Source organism: Sparus aurata, chromosome 6, assembly GCF_900880675.1.
Source record: "Sparus aurata chromosome 6, fSpaAur1.1, whole genome shotgun sequence".
In the NCBI taxonomy this organism is placed as follows: Eukaryota; Metazoa; Chordata; class Actinopteri; order Spariformes; family Sparidae; genus Sparus; species Sparus aurata.
This window is the reverse complement of record NC_044192.1, coordinates 19,133,294-19,149,045: the sequence shown is the minus strand read 5'-3', so window position 1 is coordinate 19,149,045 and position 15,752 is coordinate 19,133,294. Positions and strand designations below refer to the sequence as shown.

The window sequence follows — 15,752 nt, the reverse complement described above, 5'->3', positions numbered from 1 at the left end:
TATAACTTCCCTGAAGTGACTTGTACAGTACACTGCCTGGACGTGAGTGTTGACTGCGCGCACAGACAGCGCTCGCACAGAGGAGAAGGGGGTTTTTCATGTTAGTGGTTTGTTGGTTGGGGGAGGGGTTTTACAAACAGAGCAGGCAGGAAGAGACCTGCGCGCTAACATTTACACATAGCTGAAGACATACAGCCCCCTGCGGTGCGAGGGGCTCTGCTCTTCCAGGAGGCTGTCATTACAGTTAAATAAGCATTAATGACAACAAAAAAAAGATTCAAACCGCAGGGAAACATCTTTTTCACAAGACAAGAGCGACCCCCACCCCTCAAGAAAACCGGGGTCAAAGTTCACAGGAAGCTGGGGGGCTGCCATTTTTCCCTGCTGCTGCTGCTACTGCTAACGTTTTAACGTTAGATGCTAAAACGACGGGGAGGGGCGGCTGGTGTTGGATCCTGTAGCTAGCTGGAATCAACGGCACGATATCGTCCACACAAAAATCCGTCATTTTCTTCGACCGCGTCTGTTAACAACCATTGTTATTGGATGAATTCGGCATGGAGAAGGTAGCGGAGCCGTCTTGGACTTCTTCGTACACCTACCAGGTGAGCAAGCACAGTGCGGAGATGCTACACAACCTCAACATTCAGAGGAAAGATGGAGGCAGGTTCTGCGATGTGATATTACGCGTCGGCGAGGAGAGCTTCCCTGCTCACAAAGCTGTGTTAGCAGCGTGCAGCGAGTATTTCGAGTCCGTCTTCAGTCGCCAGACAGAGGGGGAAGGCGACGCCAAGGAGCTGGAGATGCACACCATCAGCCCGAAAGTTTTTAAAGACGTTTTGGACTTCGCTTACACCTCCAGGATTGTGGTGCGACTGGAGTGCTTCCCGGAGTTGATGACAGCTGCCAAGTTTCTGCTGATGCGGTCAGTCATTGAGATATGTCAGGAGGTGATCAAACAGTCCAATGTGCAGATTCTCGTCCCGACCTCCCGCGGGGGTGACGCCAGCCTTTTCCAGGCCACGGGGACCACGGAGCTGGGTTTCCCGGTGGCACAGCAGCAGGATCTGGTAAACGGAACGGGAATGCTGGTGAACGGCCAGAGCTTCGGTAACAATGCACAGATGCATGTGGAGAGGAGCGAAGACACCGCCGTCGTGTTGCTGGAGGACGGCGGCGAGTCTTCCGTGCCGATGCTGGAGCCTGTGGAAGGACTCTCCGTGTCCCCATCAACGGAAATGCCGGGGAACGTGTTCCAGCACGACGCTGGCTCCCCCGGGTCGAAAAGGAACAGAGGGAGACCAAAGAAACCTGGCGGGCCGGTGGAGGCTGTACAGTTTAATCACAGCACGCAGAAAGACAATGGGCTGTTTCCTTGCGGGACGTGCGGTAAAGCTTTTACAGAGGCTTCCCGCTTGAAGAACCACGAAGCGCAGCACGGAGCCCACACCGGCGGTGTAAACAACAACGTCGGTGACAGCGTGACAGCGGCGGGCGGCATGTCGGGCATGTCTCAGCCCGGTCTGCTGGAAAACGGCGTGCAAGTACACGGAGGGCTGACTATGGACAACGGCCGCAAAAGGGAGAGGACCCGGCGGCATGTTGGCTGTGACATTTGCGGTAAAGTTTTCCGCGACGTGTACCACCTGAACCGACACAAGCTGTCCCACTCCGGGGAGAAGCCGTATGCGTGCCATGTGTGCGGGCTCCGGTTCAAACGCAAGGACAGGATGTCATACCATGTGCGGTCCCATGACGGGTCTGTCGGCAAACCTTATGTGTGCCAAAGCTGCGGTAAAGGGTTTTCAAGGTGAGTTGACTCCACTGACAGTGTGTCCAGTGTTGTGGAGTTGGTACAGACACACTGGTGTGACTGTGCCTCAATCATCAGACACCCTGCACAGTTTGCAGTTTTTTTGTTTTTTTTGCAGTGCAACCCTACATATCTGCATGTGAGATGTAATACCTAAAGGACAGTAGCTACAGGTTAAACCCAGTTTTGTAAAAAAAACAAAAACAAAAAAAACAAAACAAAAACAGGAGCTAGTGGGAGCAGTTCCTGACAGCCCAGATGTTCCTGTTTAATCAGCTTTGATGGATGCACAAAAATACAAAGACACACCATGTAGTCAGCTATTCTATCACCAGCAGCCTGATGTCCAGCTTTAGCCTTAAAACAGCCAAATTGGCGAAGCTACTAATGCCCTTCTTGAAAGTTGGTACTAATTAACAGAGACAGGACAGAGTCCAAAGCTATTTTAGGAAGTCCACTTTCTGCAAACACTGACACACTCTTCAGTGTTAGCACACACTAGTGTCTCTGTTTCTGTTCTCACAAAACTGCAGAACCGTCACTTAAGGACTTGTCATCTGTGTAATTTGGCCTCAACCGCAGAAACTAGTTTCCCAGGCTCGGTGTTCTCAGGCCCTGTTGGGAACTCACTGCCACCACCTACTGCTGTGGAGGTTAAAGTACATGCAGAAAAAAATTAAGGAGAAGTCACAAGAAGTTGCATGCTAACAGCTTAAGGAAAGCAAAAAATGTGGAAGAGGGAGGGTTTGGAAGTGCACTGGTCATGTTCAACCTTATTCTTTACGTTTAGATTTTCTTTCTTACATATGCCTGTCCTTAACTCTTATCAGTTTAAGCTATCCTCCAGGAATATGAACAAAACGACAAGAGAAAAGTAATTCATGCATGTCACCCCCCAAAATAAGTTAACCATTCTTTTGAAAACCAAAATTAGACATTTTTGAATGTGTATTAGCATCATTACATAATTTAACCCAAACAATAGAAATACATTTCAATTTAATACTTTTTTTTTTATTTTTTTAGATTTTTGTCTGGTAAACTTATTAAAAACCTCTCGGATCATAATTGCTCTTTTGTATGGAGAAAACATTTTGTACACAGTCTAGGAGTGACTTTGATTTTGCTCTGACCATTATTATCACTGTTTTGTAATAAACAAGTCATTACATTTTCTTAACATGGGAAAAGTACAAAGATGAATAAAATGGAATAAAAGGAAATAAAATGTCTTTTACGACAAAGTCTTAACAAAGACAGAGATTTTTCTTACAGTTTAAGGTAAGAATGATAATGGTAAGAAAATTTATTTAGCTGTGTAGGAGCGTGTATGTTCAGTCCATCTATGGTTAATTTCCATTACAAATGTTATTTTCCTTTTTTCTTTTTAGACCAGACCACCTGAATGGACATATCAAACAGGTTCACACAACAGAGAGACCCCACAAGTGCCAGGTAACCATAAAGATCGACAGATCAGATTTATTATCCCACAGTTTAGCTACTGCTGATTTTAAACCATAATACATGTTACCATGTTGCTTTCTGTTTTGCAGATTTGTAATGCCTCATTTGCCACAAGAGATCGCCTCAGGTCGCACCTCGCATGCCATGAGGACAAAATCCCCTGCAAAGTTTGTGGCAAGTTCCTGCGCGCTGCCTACATGACAGACCATCTCAAGAAACACAGTGAAGGAACGCATAACTACTGTGGCATTTGCAACAAAGGTAATTGTTTAAAATACCTCAGTGTGCACCACACTGTTACAAGCTCCTCGTGTCCAGACAAATATTCAGTTGGCACTGAAGTCATGGACACTCAGGGGATAAAAGCTTGCCGTGACCGGGTTTTGGTATTTGGTTGGCTCTGCAGTGTGTAGAGTGAGGTCACTGTAATGAATGAGGGGTTTTGGTTTCTTTTTTAATGTTGGTCCAGATTTGAAATTGGTCACCTACTGCATCTTTTGGATTTACATTGAAATAATAGGTGGTTAAATATCTTCCATAAACACTGAAATGTACTGTATAAGAGTCACAGAATATCTTAAGGAGAAAGCACAAACATTCTTGACTCTCCAAAGTGTTGTTCAAGGTGTGTTGGGTCCTATTTTAGTTGCTTTTGCTTCCTGATTTTAATGGTGCTACACAAACAAAATTGTAAACGCAATGACTTAGATGAGTGCCTCTTCCTTGTGAAGGTAAAGGCTACATCTTGATTCAAATCATTCCATCTGGATCATGCACTGTCTTATGGGGACATGATGCATTGAATTTAACAAAATATTTATATTTCTTCCGTTGCTGTTGTTGTTGTTTCGTCTGTAGACAGAATTCACATATTAAATGTGACAAATATGTCTGAAAGTTGGTCTTTACCTTGTACATAAAGTCTTGGTGCTCCCTGGTGAAAATGTTTTCAGGCTTCCCCGGCTTCTGCTTTTTTGTGCCCAAAAAGCACAAACACAAGAATCCCTCTGTGGTTGAACTGGTTGAGATTATTCTGGAGACTTAATTTTTTCATTAATTCAACCATTTTTCTCTTCACAGAGGTCAGATGAAAGTGTTGTATCTTGTTTTGCATGAGTGCGCCTTTTACAAAGAAAGTAAGGGCAGTGTTACATTTACAAATACAAGTACAAACACGATAAGTCACATGAAATGTATAAAGCTGCAACTGAAATAATGGGTTAAGTGTATAAAAGGGTATAAGATAAAAAAAAAAAAAATGTATGCAGGTGTTTTTTTTTAAACAGCTGGCAAAAAGCTGTGTCTTTATTTAAAAGGTAGCTAACGGTGTGTAGAATAAGTTGTGTGCATTATTATGCACGGTGGTCAGACTTGGATCAAGACATACCATAGTTGCGTCCTGATAGCCTACCCATGCGTTAAACTAAGTATATACACTTATCCCATTTTATCAAAAGGTTGGAACGATTTGCGTTTTTTGAGCACTTTATATAGTAAAACATGGCCTCAGTATATATGTTTTGTCTCCATGGCCACTCCAGGGCTCTTAGAGGTGAGGCAAGATAAATGGTGAGCAGAAATATAGACAACTTTGCACCTGCAAATGCATCATTGGTTAATCAGAGAGTGAAGCTAAGATAAAATCCCTGTGCATCACAGTTTCCTCAAGATGGGAATTTATATCTTTGCCTCTTGCCCATAACATTGTGATAGTCTTCACTGTTGAGAGATGAAATTCAAAGAGATGGATATTGATTTATCTTCCCCTCAATTAATCATTAACACTTATCAAGTGTTAATCTGGTCGAACCAGTCATCAGATCATTGACAACGAAAAGCCTGTGGTTGTGCAACAGGGCGCCCCTCTTCGCAGTCAAGGCCTTGAGTGTGTCAAACAACTGCCTTGTTCTTTGTTCTTCTGGTCCCAGGTTTCTCCACTGCGTCCTACCTTAAGGTGCATATAAAGACACACCATGGCTCTCCACTGCCCCCCTCTGCCACAATGCACACCTTCCCTGAGCCAAGGGGGGAACTGCAGATGCACAACGGCAACCCTTACCACATGGGACGCCAGTGCTCATTGGAAGGCAAGCAGCCGGCCGCCCCATCCCAAACCTCCATGTTTCTGGCTTTTTCATTTGCTCTGCTGCTTTTTGGAGAAACATGCTGCTGCATCTTTGTGTATGTTTAAAACACAAGCGTACATCAACCTCTGCTGCCAAGCTTTTTGCTCAAACATTTACTGTCGTAAAATTTAATGTGCTGGCTTTATCTTGTGCTAGCTCATGTCTGGCATCTTTTATTCAAAGGGGGCAGTGTATACAGAACCTTTCTATGGTAATTGGTTAGAGGGAAAACAGTTGGAAGTATCCCACACCTTTTTTGAGAACATTTTCTCTACTTATTTTCTAACTACTACACCATTTTCAGTCCCTAGTGCTGCATAAAGAGTGGGACAGGTGTTGAAAACACCCACGTGTACTCATTGTCTCATGTCAAAGGTCAGAATTGTAGAAATGACTGGAAGAAACCATTTTATGCTGTATCTATGCACATTGCATGTTTTAAGATTGACTAAAATAAATGCAAGTCAGTAGGCAGAGGACTCAATTACTTGCATACATTCTAAAGAGTTTTTCGATACTCGAACCGAGGGTCAAAGGACAGAGAATGTCCTTCACTATATAGATTGTGAGGCAATGTGATTGTGATTTTGGGCTATATAAATCCAATTTATTTGATTTTAAATAGTACTACTTAGAGTGAAGACGTAGCTTGAAGTACCGTATACAACAGACAAGAGTCACTTTTGTCTTTTTTTTATTTTTTGTACATGTATGTCTGTCCAGCATGGCCATAGCATCGTTTGGTTAACAGTGTCTGTTTTCTGCTTGGCTGGTCCATCAGCAGTTGTTCAACAATGCACAGTGTTGCATGATCGTCCTAATGTGTGCTCCATTTGCAGATTTACAGATTTAATGAAACCTGTGTAGTTGTTCCATTCTTGTGGAAGAAGCAGTAGCATAGAGACAGTGCACAATGTGAGCCTCAATCACATACAAATGATCAGAGACAAAACTATGCTGTATATATTGGCATAATTACCAACCAAAGGTTGGCTATCAAAATGATTCATATAAGTGCTGCTTTTATAAGGTGAAACATTAGCCACCTAATAACTCATTAAAACTAATTATGCCCAGTCATTTTGTTTACCAACTTGTAAATTGTGCAATAGTAGATATTTTGCTGCAGATCCTATTAGGGCTCTGAAATACAACCTTGTCGTCGTACAGGATAGATTTTTTGATATTTTTCCCTTTTTAAAAAGCATGTAATAGATGGTAGGACTGGGTGACAAAATCAAATATCACAATATTTTCGAGCCAAATGCCTTGATTTCAATATTGCGACAATGTTGGGATAACTATTGGCACATTCACAAATTATTAAGACAATTAGAGTTTTGGTAAATAATCATCAGTAATATGGCTTTAATGATTCAATGATTAATAGTGGTAAGCTCAGAAAATTACATCACTTAACTGTGATGCAAACCTTAATTACCAGGAAAAGACAACACTTCAGGATATAACAATATCCAAAATCTTAAGATCATATACCATCTCATATCATGATATCATATTGTACATATGTGCTGATAACCAACTTGATAGATATTTGACATTTTCCTTTAGTGAGGTAACCCTTAAGGAGTTATTTTGAGAAACTGTACAAGCCTCTTTTTAATGAGTGATATTATCTGTCCTAATACCATAAGTAGGAATTAATTAGCACCATTTTGACCTTAGAATCCCGGCCTAGCTGGGGAAAAGCATCCGTCTTTGGCAAGCAGAGACTGGACAAGTTTATTAAGTGGTAGTGAGTTAGCAGTTTCCTTTGAGGTAAATTCAGGATTAATCGATTTTGGTTGTCGTAGTTTTTGACGGCAACTTCTGGGATCAGAACAGCATGTCACTCGTACACAATGACTCACAGATATGCACAGTCAGATATGAAATGATGCGTGCTGTTAATGATGTGTCCTTTGGACAGCTGCATTGTTTTTATTTGCCTGCTCATGGCTCAGGTGATGCTGTTATGCAAGTTAGTCTTTTTGTTCTTATTTCCATAATGAGTCAGTTTAAGAGCAGCACTGCTGAAATTGTTAGAGGATTAAATAATTGGTTGTGGAGCCATTCTGTGGTGTCACTAAATGAGCAGACCTCTTCCCCTCCCCCCCTCTCTGAGCAGTTACCATAGTTACCACAAAGCTAACAAACTCATCCAGGATATAAGGTGTTCAGACAGTAAGGTTCCCTTTAGGCAATTTTGAGTGAATACCAATTAGCATTTGGTGAGCTGATAACTCATCAATCAGGCAATCATTTAGTTTTTAATGATTTAATTCTGAGTGATCAAGCTCATCAGATACATCAGCAGAATAAAAGCAGAAAATAAGGGTTACCCTTGAAAATGTCCATGGCTAAACATGTGTACTGTCACTATATGTACTGCAATTTAGCGACCATTTAGTGTCACGCCATGTATTGAGACAAACAAGCTACGCGTGTGTGTGTGTGTGTGTGTGTGTGTGTGTGTGTGTGTGTGTGTGTGTGTGTGTGTGTGTGTGTGTGTGTGTGTGTGTGTGTGTGTGTGAGTGTGAGTGAGTGAACGTTATACTTTGTTATACACAGTACGGACTTTTCTCACCGGGGTCTTCTTGCATGTCACAGCAGGATGCACAGGTGTTACTAATAATCGTAATGAGTTTCTGTTCCTTAAGTTGTCTCAGGGAGCCAGCATTCACTCAAGCAGTTTCCTGACAGTGACTACAGGCATACATTAATATTCCAATATTATTCTGAATGAAACAATATACGGAATTCATGTCAACAACATTTTCCATTTAGATGTTCAGATATTATTAGGCCTTTTTCCAAATGTTGCATTTTCTGATCACGATAAATGAGCCCCGATATTTGCTAGGGTTTTAGGACTTTTTTTTTTACTGCAGTTTGCAACTAACCAACCAACAACTACTTTTAAACATGATGAAAGACTTGTATCAGAAGGTTTTCGCGATAAACGACATGTTAAGCCACATTATTGGAGTATGCACGGCTGCATGGAACAGGAATGTTATTGGAATATTCATTAGCTTTTAAAACAGCTCAGTAGGAATATTGTCTTTTTCATAATAAGGGCAAAAACTGGAAGATTTTGTGCATGTTTATTTAGTCAAGTTAACAGTTTGGTCATTTTTAATGTGTATAATCCCCTTCATTGAGTGTGAGAAAGGTCTGTACTCAAATGTTACACACTTTGATTTAATTTTATCTGAAAGTACCACAAATATCAACTGTTTTTGTCTATTATTATGATATTCCTTTACACCACAAATCACCAAATTCAGTGATTTGGTATTTGCTTAAGGGGAAAATAGGAAAGAGGTAATTATTTCATTGCTCATCAACATTCAAACTATCCAGTCTGTCTAGCTTGCTTCAATAGACAGCTTTCTAAACACTAGTTATGAAACGAAGGTAATTCTGTCCGTATGGTTTCCGCCGGCCTGTTGTGTCTGCTCCCCCTCCCCCTTCCTTTCTCCCCTGGATGGGTGTTGTGTAGAAATGTGCGCCAGTCGCCAGCTGCTTCTCACCTCGTCTGAGGCAGAGGGTCGCTTTCATGGGCTCTCTGGACACCCAGTTCTTCCCCAGCCTGGCCCTCCAGCCTTGGGCCTGCAGCCTGAGCTGCTCATGGGGAAGGCAGGTGGGGCTCCATATTTCTGGGAGTGTCGCTCTAGCGGGTTGCCTGGCTTCCCTGTCCATGGGCCTGTCGCAGGTCAGTACGGTCAAGCAGGAGGATGGGTGGGGGCATGGTGCTAGCACTGCCCACATGTTGGATGAGCAACACAGCATTGTCATTGGACACTGGGCAAATGGAATGAGATAGATGATTGTGTAGTTAAATGCTGTAGCTACATTTTGAAGAATTGTCTCTTTGTTTTTTTAAACTATATTTAGTGATTCATGTGTAAAATTGTCAGTTGGTTCTGCTTGTGATGGAACCTTCTCACTCAAATTCAATTTTAAGTTTTGCAGGTGCCAGCCAGCTACTGGACCAAAGTTATATGATAAAATCTGTTTTATAATCCAATATTCCTAATTCACGCTTCCCTTTCCTCCCATTTACCCCCCTTTCTCTCTCTGTCTCTGTCTCACTCTCTGCCTTCCTATCCATGATGGTTTCACCACAGACGGGCAGGAAAACACTGGGAAATGTCCTCACCTGGAATCAGAAGAATCAGATCCTTCATTTGGGGAGTTGTCCAATGGCGATGAGCTTAAATCCCCCCACAAACCCGATGGGCCGGAGCTCGAGATGCCCTCTTTAGCCTGCAACGGAGCCTCTGCGGGGACCATGGGGTCTCCTGAAGGATCTAAAGCCAAGACGGACCCTGAGAAGAAGTTTACCTGTGGCATCTGCGGCCAGGCCTTCCGCACCAAGTCCTACCTCAACAAGCACCAGCACAGAGTTCACAAAGCCCAGAAGGCTCAGGGGGTTTCAGGGTCTGGCTTAAATGAGCTGGCCCCCTCCCTGACCTCTCCCTTCTCCCCTCAACAAAACATGTCTCTGCTTGAGTCATTTGGCTTTCAGATAGTCCAGTCTGCGTTTGCCTCTTCACTGGTGGACGCTGAGGCAGGTCAGAGTGGAATCGACTTTGGAGGGAAGTGACACATTTGCTTAAATCCTTGCAAAGCCTCTGATTCTTAGGATAAATCCGGGTTGCCCACAGAAGATGCTCTGTATTTAGGAATAACTTTGCCTCAAGACTACTTTTTCCGTTGGTGACATTGCTTAATGTGTATTCAATATATTTTGTCACAGACTGCGATGCGATTCCTACTTTTTCTACTTTTTCAGAGTATGAAAAGTGTGTGTACGGTGTTTAATTTTCTTTATAAAGAAACGACATGAAGGTTTTATGTCCTTTACCTGACGTGGATCTGTTGAAGTTAAGTTCGGTATGCTCCCATTAGTTTTTTTTGGCTTGTGTGTTATTGAGCTTTCTTAGCTGCACAAATGTTTCTTGACATGAGATGAATTATTTACTGCAACCTTAAAACAAGTAATTGCTTATTGTCTATCCGTGAATTCTGTATTTATGTTGTTTCTCTGCGTCTTTTTAAGAAGGATTTTGTTTTTCTTAAGGACAGGGATTTAAATTGGCCTCAGTTTTGATAGCAGGTTTTCTTTGAATCTGTAAATTATTCCAAGAAGCATTCCTAACAGGCCCGAAGCTTATTTCATGGCACATTTACTAGAAGCAGTTTTCTTCAGCTTCATACACCGTGATTTCTGCCCTCTGAGTAGCACTGGTAACTGTCAAGGACCTTAATGAATTACTATTGACAGGACAACAGTGTTGAAGCACTTTTAAAATGTGTATTGATGAAACTTAATTTTCAATTGTTACAGCATCCACACAAAGCCCATCTGCCACCGCAAAAATAGAAAATGATTAAGCTACCTCAGAGAAGAAAATGACACCATAGTGTTTTGTGTGTCGTCATTAGATGTAAAGAATAAGGAGAAAAGAAAAATCATGACTTAAACCACCACCATTTGACTAGTCAGTAATTAGGAATACCTACAGAAAAAACAACTGTATTTCAAGTTCCAGTTGCGCCTCTGCTTTCTCATTTTGAGGTTGGTTTTCTTTTAGGGCCCGATCGATACTCGATTTTTGGGGGCCAATATCGATACTGTGGAGTCAAAAAATGCCCCTATCAATATATTGGCTGATTTACCATTTTTTAATTTTTTTTTTTTTTTGCAATGATCCCTCAAATGTTGTTATCAAGCATTAAGTTATTTGTTAAAAAATATTTGGTGAACAGTGTGGCTCATTAACATTGCCAGGAAGGATAGGATATGAAAGGACATGAAATATCATAGAAATATCAAAATCCAATGGGTGTGGGGCTTTAAGGAATGTTGCTATTCACCTTTAACCTGAGTGGGTATGAAGTATGAAGACTGGAGAGATTGCTGCTGTAAATGAAGCAGATCTGCTGGCATCTCATTTGGATGATTTTTGATTTGATGATTTTTTTAAAATGAAGTATTCATACGTGAATTGTAGAAGTAAGGAGAGCAAAGCCATTATTAGCATGATCGATACTGCATACAGGCATACCTTTTTTTTTTTGTTGTTGTTGAAAAAAATACTTTTTACTCGGATAAAATGCCTTGAACCTGTACAGTTTGTCCTGAGACAGGGCTTGAGCTTGTTAGGAATGATTTTTGTACCCTCCCCCTACAATGACAAGGTTTCCAGTTCTTGTTCGTTAGGGCTTAAATCACTTGTGTACATTAAACAGGGACCAAGGTCAGGTATATTTTCAGTATATATTTTGAGAAATGTAGATTATATTTTATTAACTTATTCACGCCCTCGCTTTTGTGTACAGTTTTTTTTAATTGTCTAATGAAAAATCGTGATTTGTTCATTTTGATAATGTTTAAATCTAAATTATGTTAAATGGAGATGTGTGGTTAATGTGTGTGTTGGACGAAGGAGTCACACCCTGACCCACCAACCTCTGGACCGACCAAATGTAATGCAACCTTTACAGAGTCACATACTTGCGCTTGATTTAATTCTCCAGTGTCTCTTTACTCTTTTGTGTTGCTCACCTGTCAGATCGGCTAGTGCTGTTAGTAGATGACATGTCTTGTGTTTGCACTAATGGTCGCTAGGTTAATGCACAAGCTATCCATTGAATGTGTTTAATCCAAGACATTCCTGTGACGAGCACTTCAAATCAATATGCAGCGGGAGCCTCAAATTCACTTTTGTGGTTTGGTCTGTTTGATTTGAAATCTCGCTGCACTGTAATGTAGAGCTGCAATTAATTCCCAGCTATTCTAATAATCCATTGTTTTGTCCATTTTCCAAGCAGAAATGTCAAACATTTGCTGGTTTCCGCTTCTTAAATGTAAAGACTGGCTGCTTTTCTTTGTCATTTGTGGCAGTAAATGAAGAGTCTTTGTGTTTTTGACTGATGGTTGGATAAAAAAAAAAGCGATTTGAAGATGTCACTTTGGGCTCTGGGAATTTGTAATGACCATTTTCATACTTTTTGACATTTTACAGACTAAATTATTAATCGTGAACACAATCTGCAATTAATTGCTAACGAAAATAACTAAGTTAAAGGTTAGCTCCACCAATTGTACACATTCATTTGTGTTTACAGGTCTTGACTAAAGCATAGTCTTTGGTGGCACTAGAAGAAGCTACATGTAATCTGATAAATTGCCTCCAGTGACGTCATTCAGTGTCTGTAGCATTGTGGGTAATGTTGGTGCCAGGTGTCAAAAAGCGGTCCACTGGTCTAGCGTTGCACTCCTGTAACACTGTTGGACTCATGATGGATCAAATGATCAAGTGATAAGAACTGATGCAACGGAACCAGAGATGTGTACATTTTTAATACACGTATTACACGCAACTTCCTATGGAGCCACAAAAGACTTTATACTACTCTTTTAACATATGCAGTAGTACTCCCTCAAACCTGTAAACACACTGTCATGTGTAGAATTTGTGGAGTTTACCTTACTAGTAAACTAGTAAAGCCCTATTTTAATTTAAACTTTGGTTCTCGATTGGTTTTACGTCTTAAAAGAAAACTCAGGATGCTGTTGATTAGAAGATGTTGTGTGTGTGTGTGTGTGTGTGTGTGTGTGAAGGTCATTTCTCTTTAAAAAAAAGATCAGTGGTTTTAGATCAGTGTCAGTAAGGACAGAAAAGTGGCATTGAAACACTTCTAAAGAAGAGAGCCACTGTAAAACAACAAGTGTCCAAACGAACATCTTGTATCATATTGACTTTCTTACACTCACACATCAGTCGATTTAACATCTTTCTAATAGGTCAGTGCATCATTTTGTGTTGTAAAACCCGAATCATTATGAAAATCAAACCCATCCAACATTGAAGGGGCTTAGCTGTGTGTGTGCGTGGGTGCGTGTGTGCGTGTGTGCGTGCGTGCATCTGTCTGTCTGTCCGTGCGCGCGTGTCTGTGTGTGCGTGCTTGCTTGCGTGCGTGCATCTGTCTGTCTGTCCGTGCACGCGTGTCTGTGTGTGCGTGCGTGCATCTGTCTGTCTGTCCGTGCACGCGTGTCTGTGTGTGCGTGCTTGCTTGAGTTTGTGTGTGTGGTGATGGCTCTGTAAAAAAAGAGAAAAAGAAAAAAAAAGAATATACATGTCTCCATGTGCGTCTGTGTTTGATCTGTGTTTTTTCTGTTTTAATTTTTATTTGTGAGTAATTCAATCTGTTAAATTCCGTACATTCCTATATTATTTATGATTATGTTGTGATTGTAACAAGTGTATATACTATTCATATACACATTCTATAAATATATATATAAATATATATGAACCAACCAATATGATCAGTGTTTGTCAATGGTGGTCCTGTAGATATAAAGATCTTTTTTTTCTCGTCTATCATGTGGAGGGATGTTAAGTTATGGCCATTCGATTGGAAGTGTAAAACTGCATGTTCTGGCCTGCGAGCCGAGCTGGGGACTGAATGTCGATCACTGGTTGGTGGCAGTAATGGTTTTCGCTGTCACTCTGCTCTGGTAGCGCTCACACTGCCAGCTGCACGACTCATGTCTTTGACCAAGTTTTTTGTCCTTTTTTGATCCACTCTGCACTAGTATTTACTTCTTGAAAAGGTAATAAGGGTTGTTTTTGTTATTGATGCTGTAAGGAAGTGACGTTCTTTTTTTGTTTATTTTTCCTCACTGGGATATATGATTTTTGTTTTCACTTCGTGTTGGTACTCCAGTGTAAAAAAAGAAAAGAAAAAAAAAACTGATTTTCAAGGATTATTTAGGCCTAAATGTTTTTGCTTTGTGCTTTTGGTCTGTTGCAAAGTGCCTTCCAAATACTGATTGTGCACAGCAGTGGATTAAAAAAGGTCCTCTTTTCTAAAGGTTAGGAATTGTACAGAGTGACTTGCATTGACACTTTTGTATAAAAACACACACAGAAAATGTACAATATGTTAACTTGGTATTTTATCATCGTACTCAACAAGATTGCTCTTAAAACATGTGGGCTACATGTTTTGTTATAACATCTTTGGACTTATTTCAATATAAGCATACTTTTCTATAGATATTTGTTTTTGTACTCTGTTATTGAGTCTCATCTCTCTTGTTGGTACAGAGGTGAGCGTCAAATAAATTGCAACTGAAAAAGCTCCTAACCTTTCTTCTTTTAATTGTTACTGGTAAATCCATCGGCAGTAATGAGTGGGGCAGGGTATAGCCTAGGGTATATGTATAGCAGCTATACTGGTACAGTAGGACGCATTATGCCTCTGTGGTGTTGGGGAAACTTAATTAAAACCCACAGACAAACATTTACCACCAATTTACCAAGTCTGTCAGCTGCTACTCTAGCAAATCCAGGTAATAGCAAAAATTAATTTTGTGAAATCAAAGCTAAATTGATGCAATTTGCTTTTGATACTTAAAATACATTACGCTGCACCAATGTGTGATGAAAACTATCATTTGCTATTTCATGTGTGTTTGCTTGCTGCAGGAGATATGTATTTATAGCTACTGGCCCCTGTGTCCGCAAGCTGCCACTCCAACAACACATGCGAAGACACAAGGTTATTCACTCATTTTGTCATTAATGGAGATGTGAAAGCAGACAGACACGCTGCCTTTCTGTCTTCTTTTCCCAGGTGATTTTGTGCTCCGTGGCAGCCAAAAATAGTCAAAAATAGATAAAAAAGATCAACACTAGCACTATCCTGTTGGAGCCATAGATGGTTTGATCAACACATCTGAGAAGTCATTGCAAAAAATGTGTGTATATCGGCAGATATAACAATGTCTGAAAAAGTCAAAGATCAGTTGGGCTCTACAACCAGTTTACTTCATAAAACTTGTAAATTGCAGGATTTGAACGCAATAATTTAAATTCTAGAAAAGTTATTTTACCCCAAGGTAATTCCACTTTTATTTAAAAGCAACAAAATGTAACTTGGAGTAAAACAGTTGATTATTGAGCCTCATCCCAAGATCGTCAAATACTGACACTCTGGGTTAGCACCTGACCCGAGCTACCAACCCCAAGCATCAGTATTTGACGATGTTGGGATGACAAGTAACATTGAACTATCTTTCTCCAGGAAGTAATATTTTGTATATTTAGGTAAAAGATCTAAATGTGTCTTTCACTACTGCCTGTAGGATGTGGATGGATATAACTTATAATCTATAAAACATTTTTACCAGCATGTCCACAGCGAAAAGGAATATTATATATCCTTATGGTTCTGCCAAAATGATTAATTTGCCTAAACTGTAGTATTTATAGTAGAAAATATTAATTAAATAAACAGCTGTAAAAATGAGAGACAATATCTAG

The 15,752-nt window shown here is 40.7% G+C and overlaps 1 protein-coding gene across 3 annotated transcripts; it reads left to right on the top strand.

Moving 5' to 3' along the window:
- The first annotated feature begins 97 nt into the window (after nt 1-97).
- Nucleotides 98-14,570, top strand: patz1 (POZ/BTB and AT hook containing zinc finger 1). 3 transcript variants are annotated; one of them, XM_030421491.1, is made up of 6 exons: nt 98-1,810; nt 3,205-3,268; nt 3,370-3,541; nt 5,209-5,367; nt 8,912-9,124; nt 9,540-14,570. In XM_030421491.1, the coding sequence occupies exons 1-6, from the start codon at nt 558-560 to the stop codon at nt 10,016-10,018; spliced, it is 2,340 nt and encodes a 779-aa protein (XP_030277351.1). In that variant the 5' UTR covers nt 98-557; the 3' UTR covers nt 10,019-14,570. The 3 variants fall into 3 exon arrangements, with proteins under 3 accessions (XP_030277351.1, XP_030277352.1, XP_030277354.1); XM_030421492.1 differs by lacking the exon at nt 8,912-9,124; XM_030421494.1 differs by lacking the exons at nt 5,209-5,367; nt 8,912-9,124 and having other exon boundaries at nt 99-1,810.
- The last annotated feature ends 1,182 nt before the right edge of the window (nt 14,571-15,752 follow it).

Bases quoted from the DNA above. Each gene is read 5' to 3' on its own strand.
- patz1 (XM_030421491.1), top strand. From the start codon at position 558: ATGGAGAAGGTAGCGGAGCCGTCTTGGACTTCTTCGTACACCTACCAG. The intron at 3,542-5,208 runs GTAATTGTTTAA...TTCTGGTCCCAG, and splicing joins CTGTGGCATTTGCAACAAAG to GTTTCTCCACTGCGTCCTAC. The intron at 5,368-8,911 runs GCAAGCAGCCGG...GGTGTTGTGTAG, and splicing joins ACGCCAGTGCTCATTGGAAG to AAATGTGCGCCAGTCGCCAG.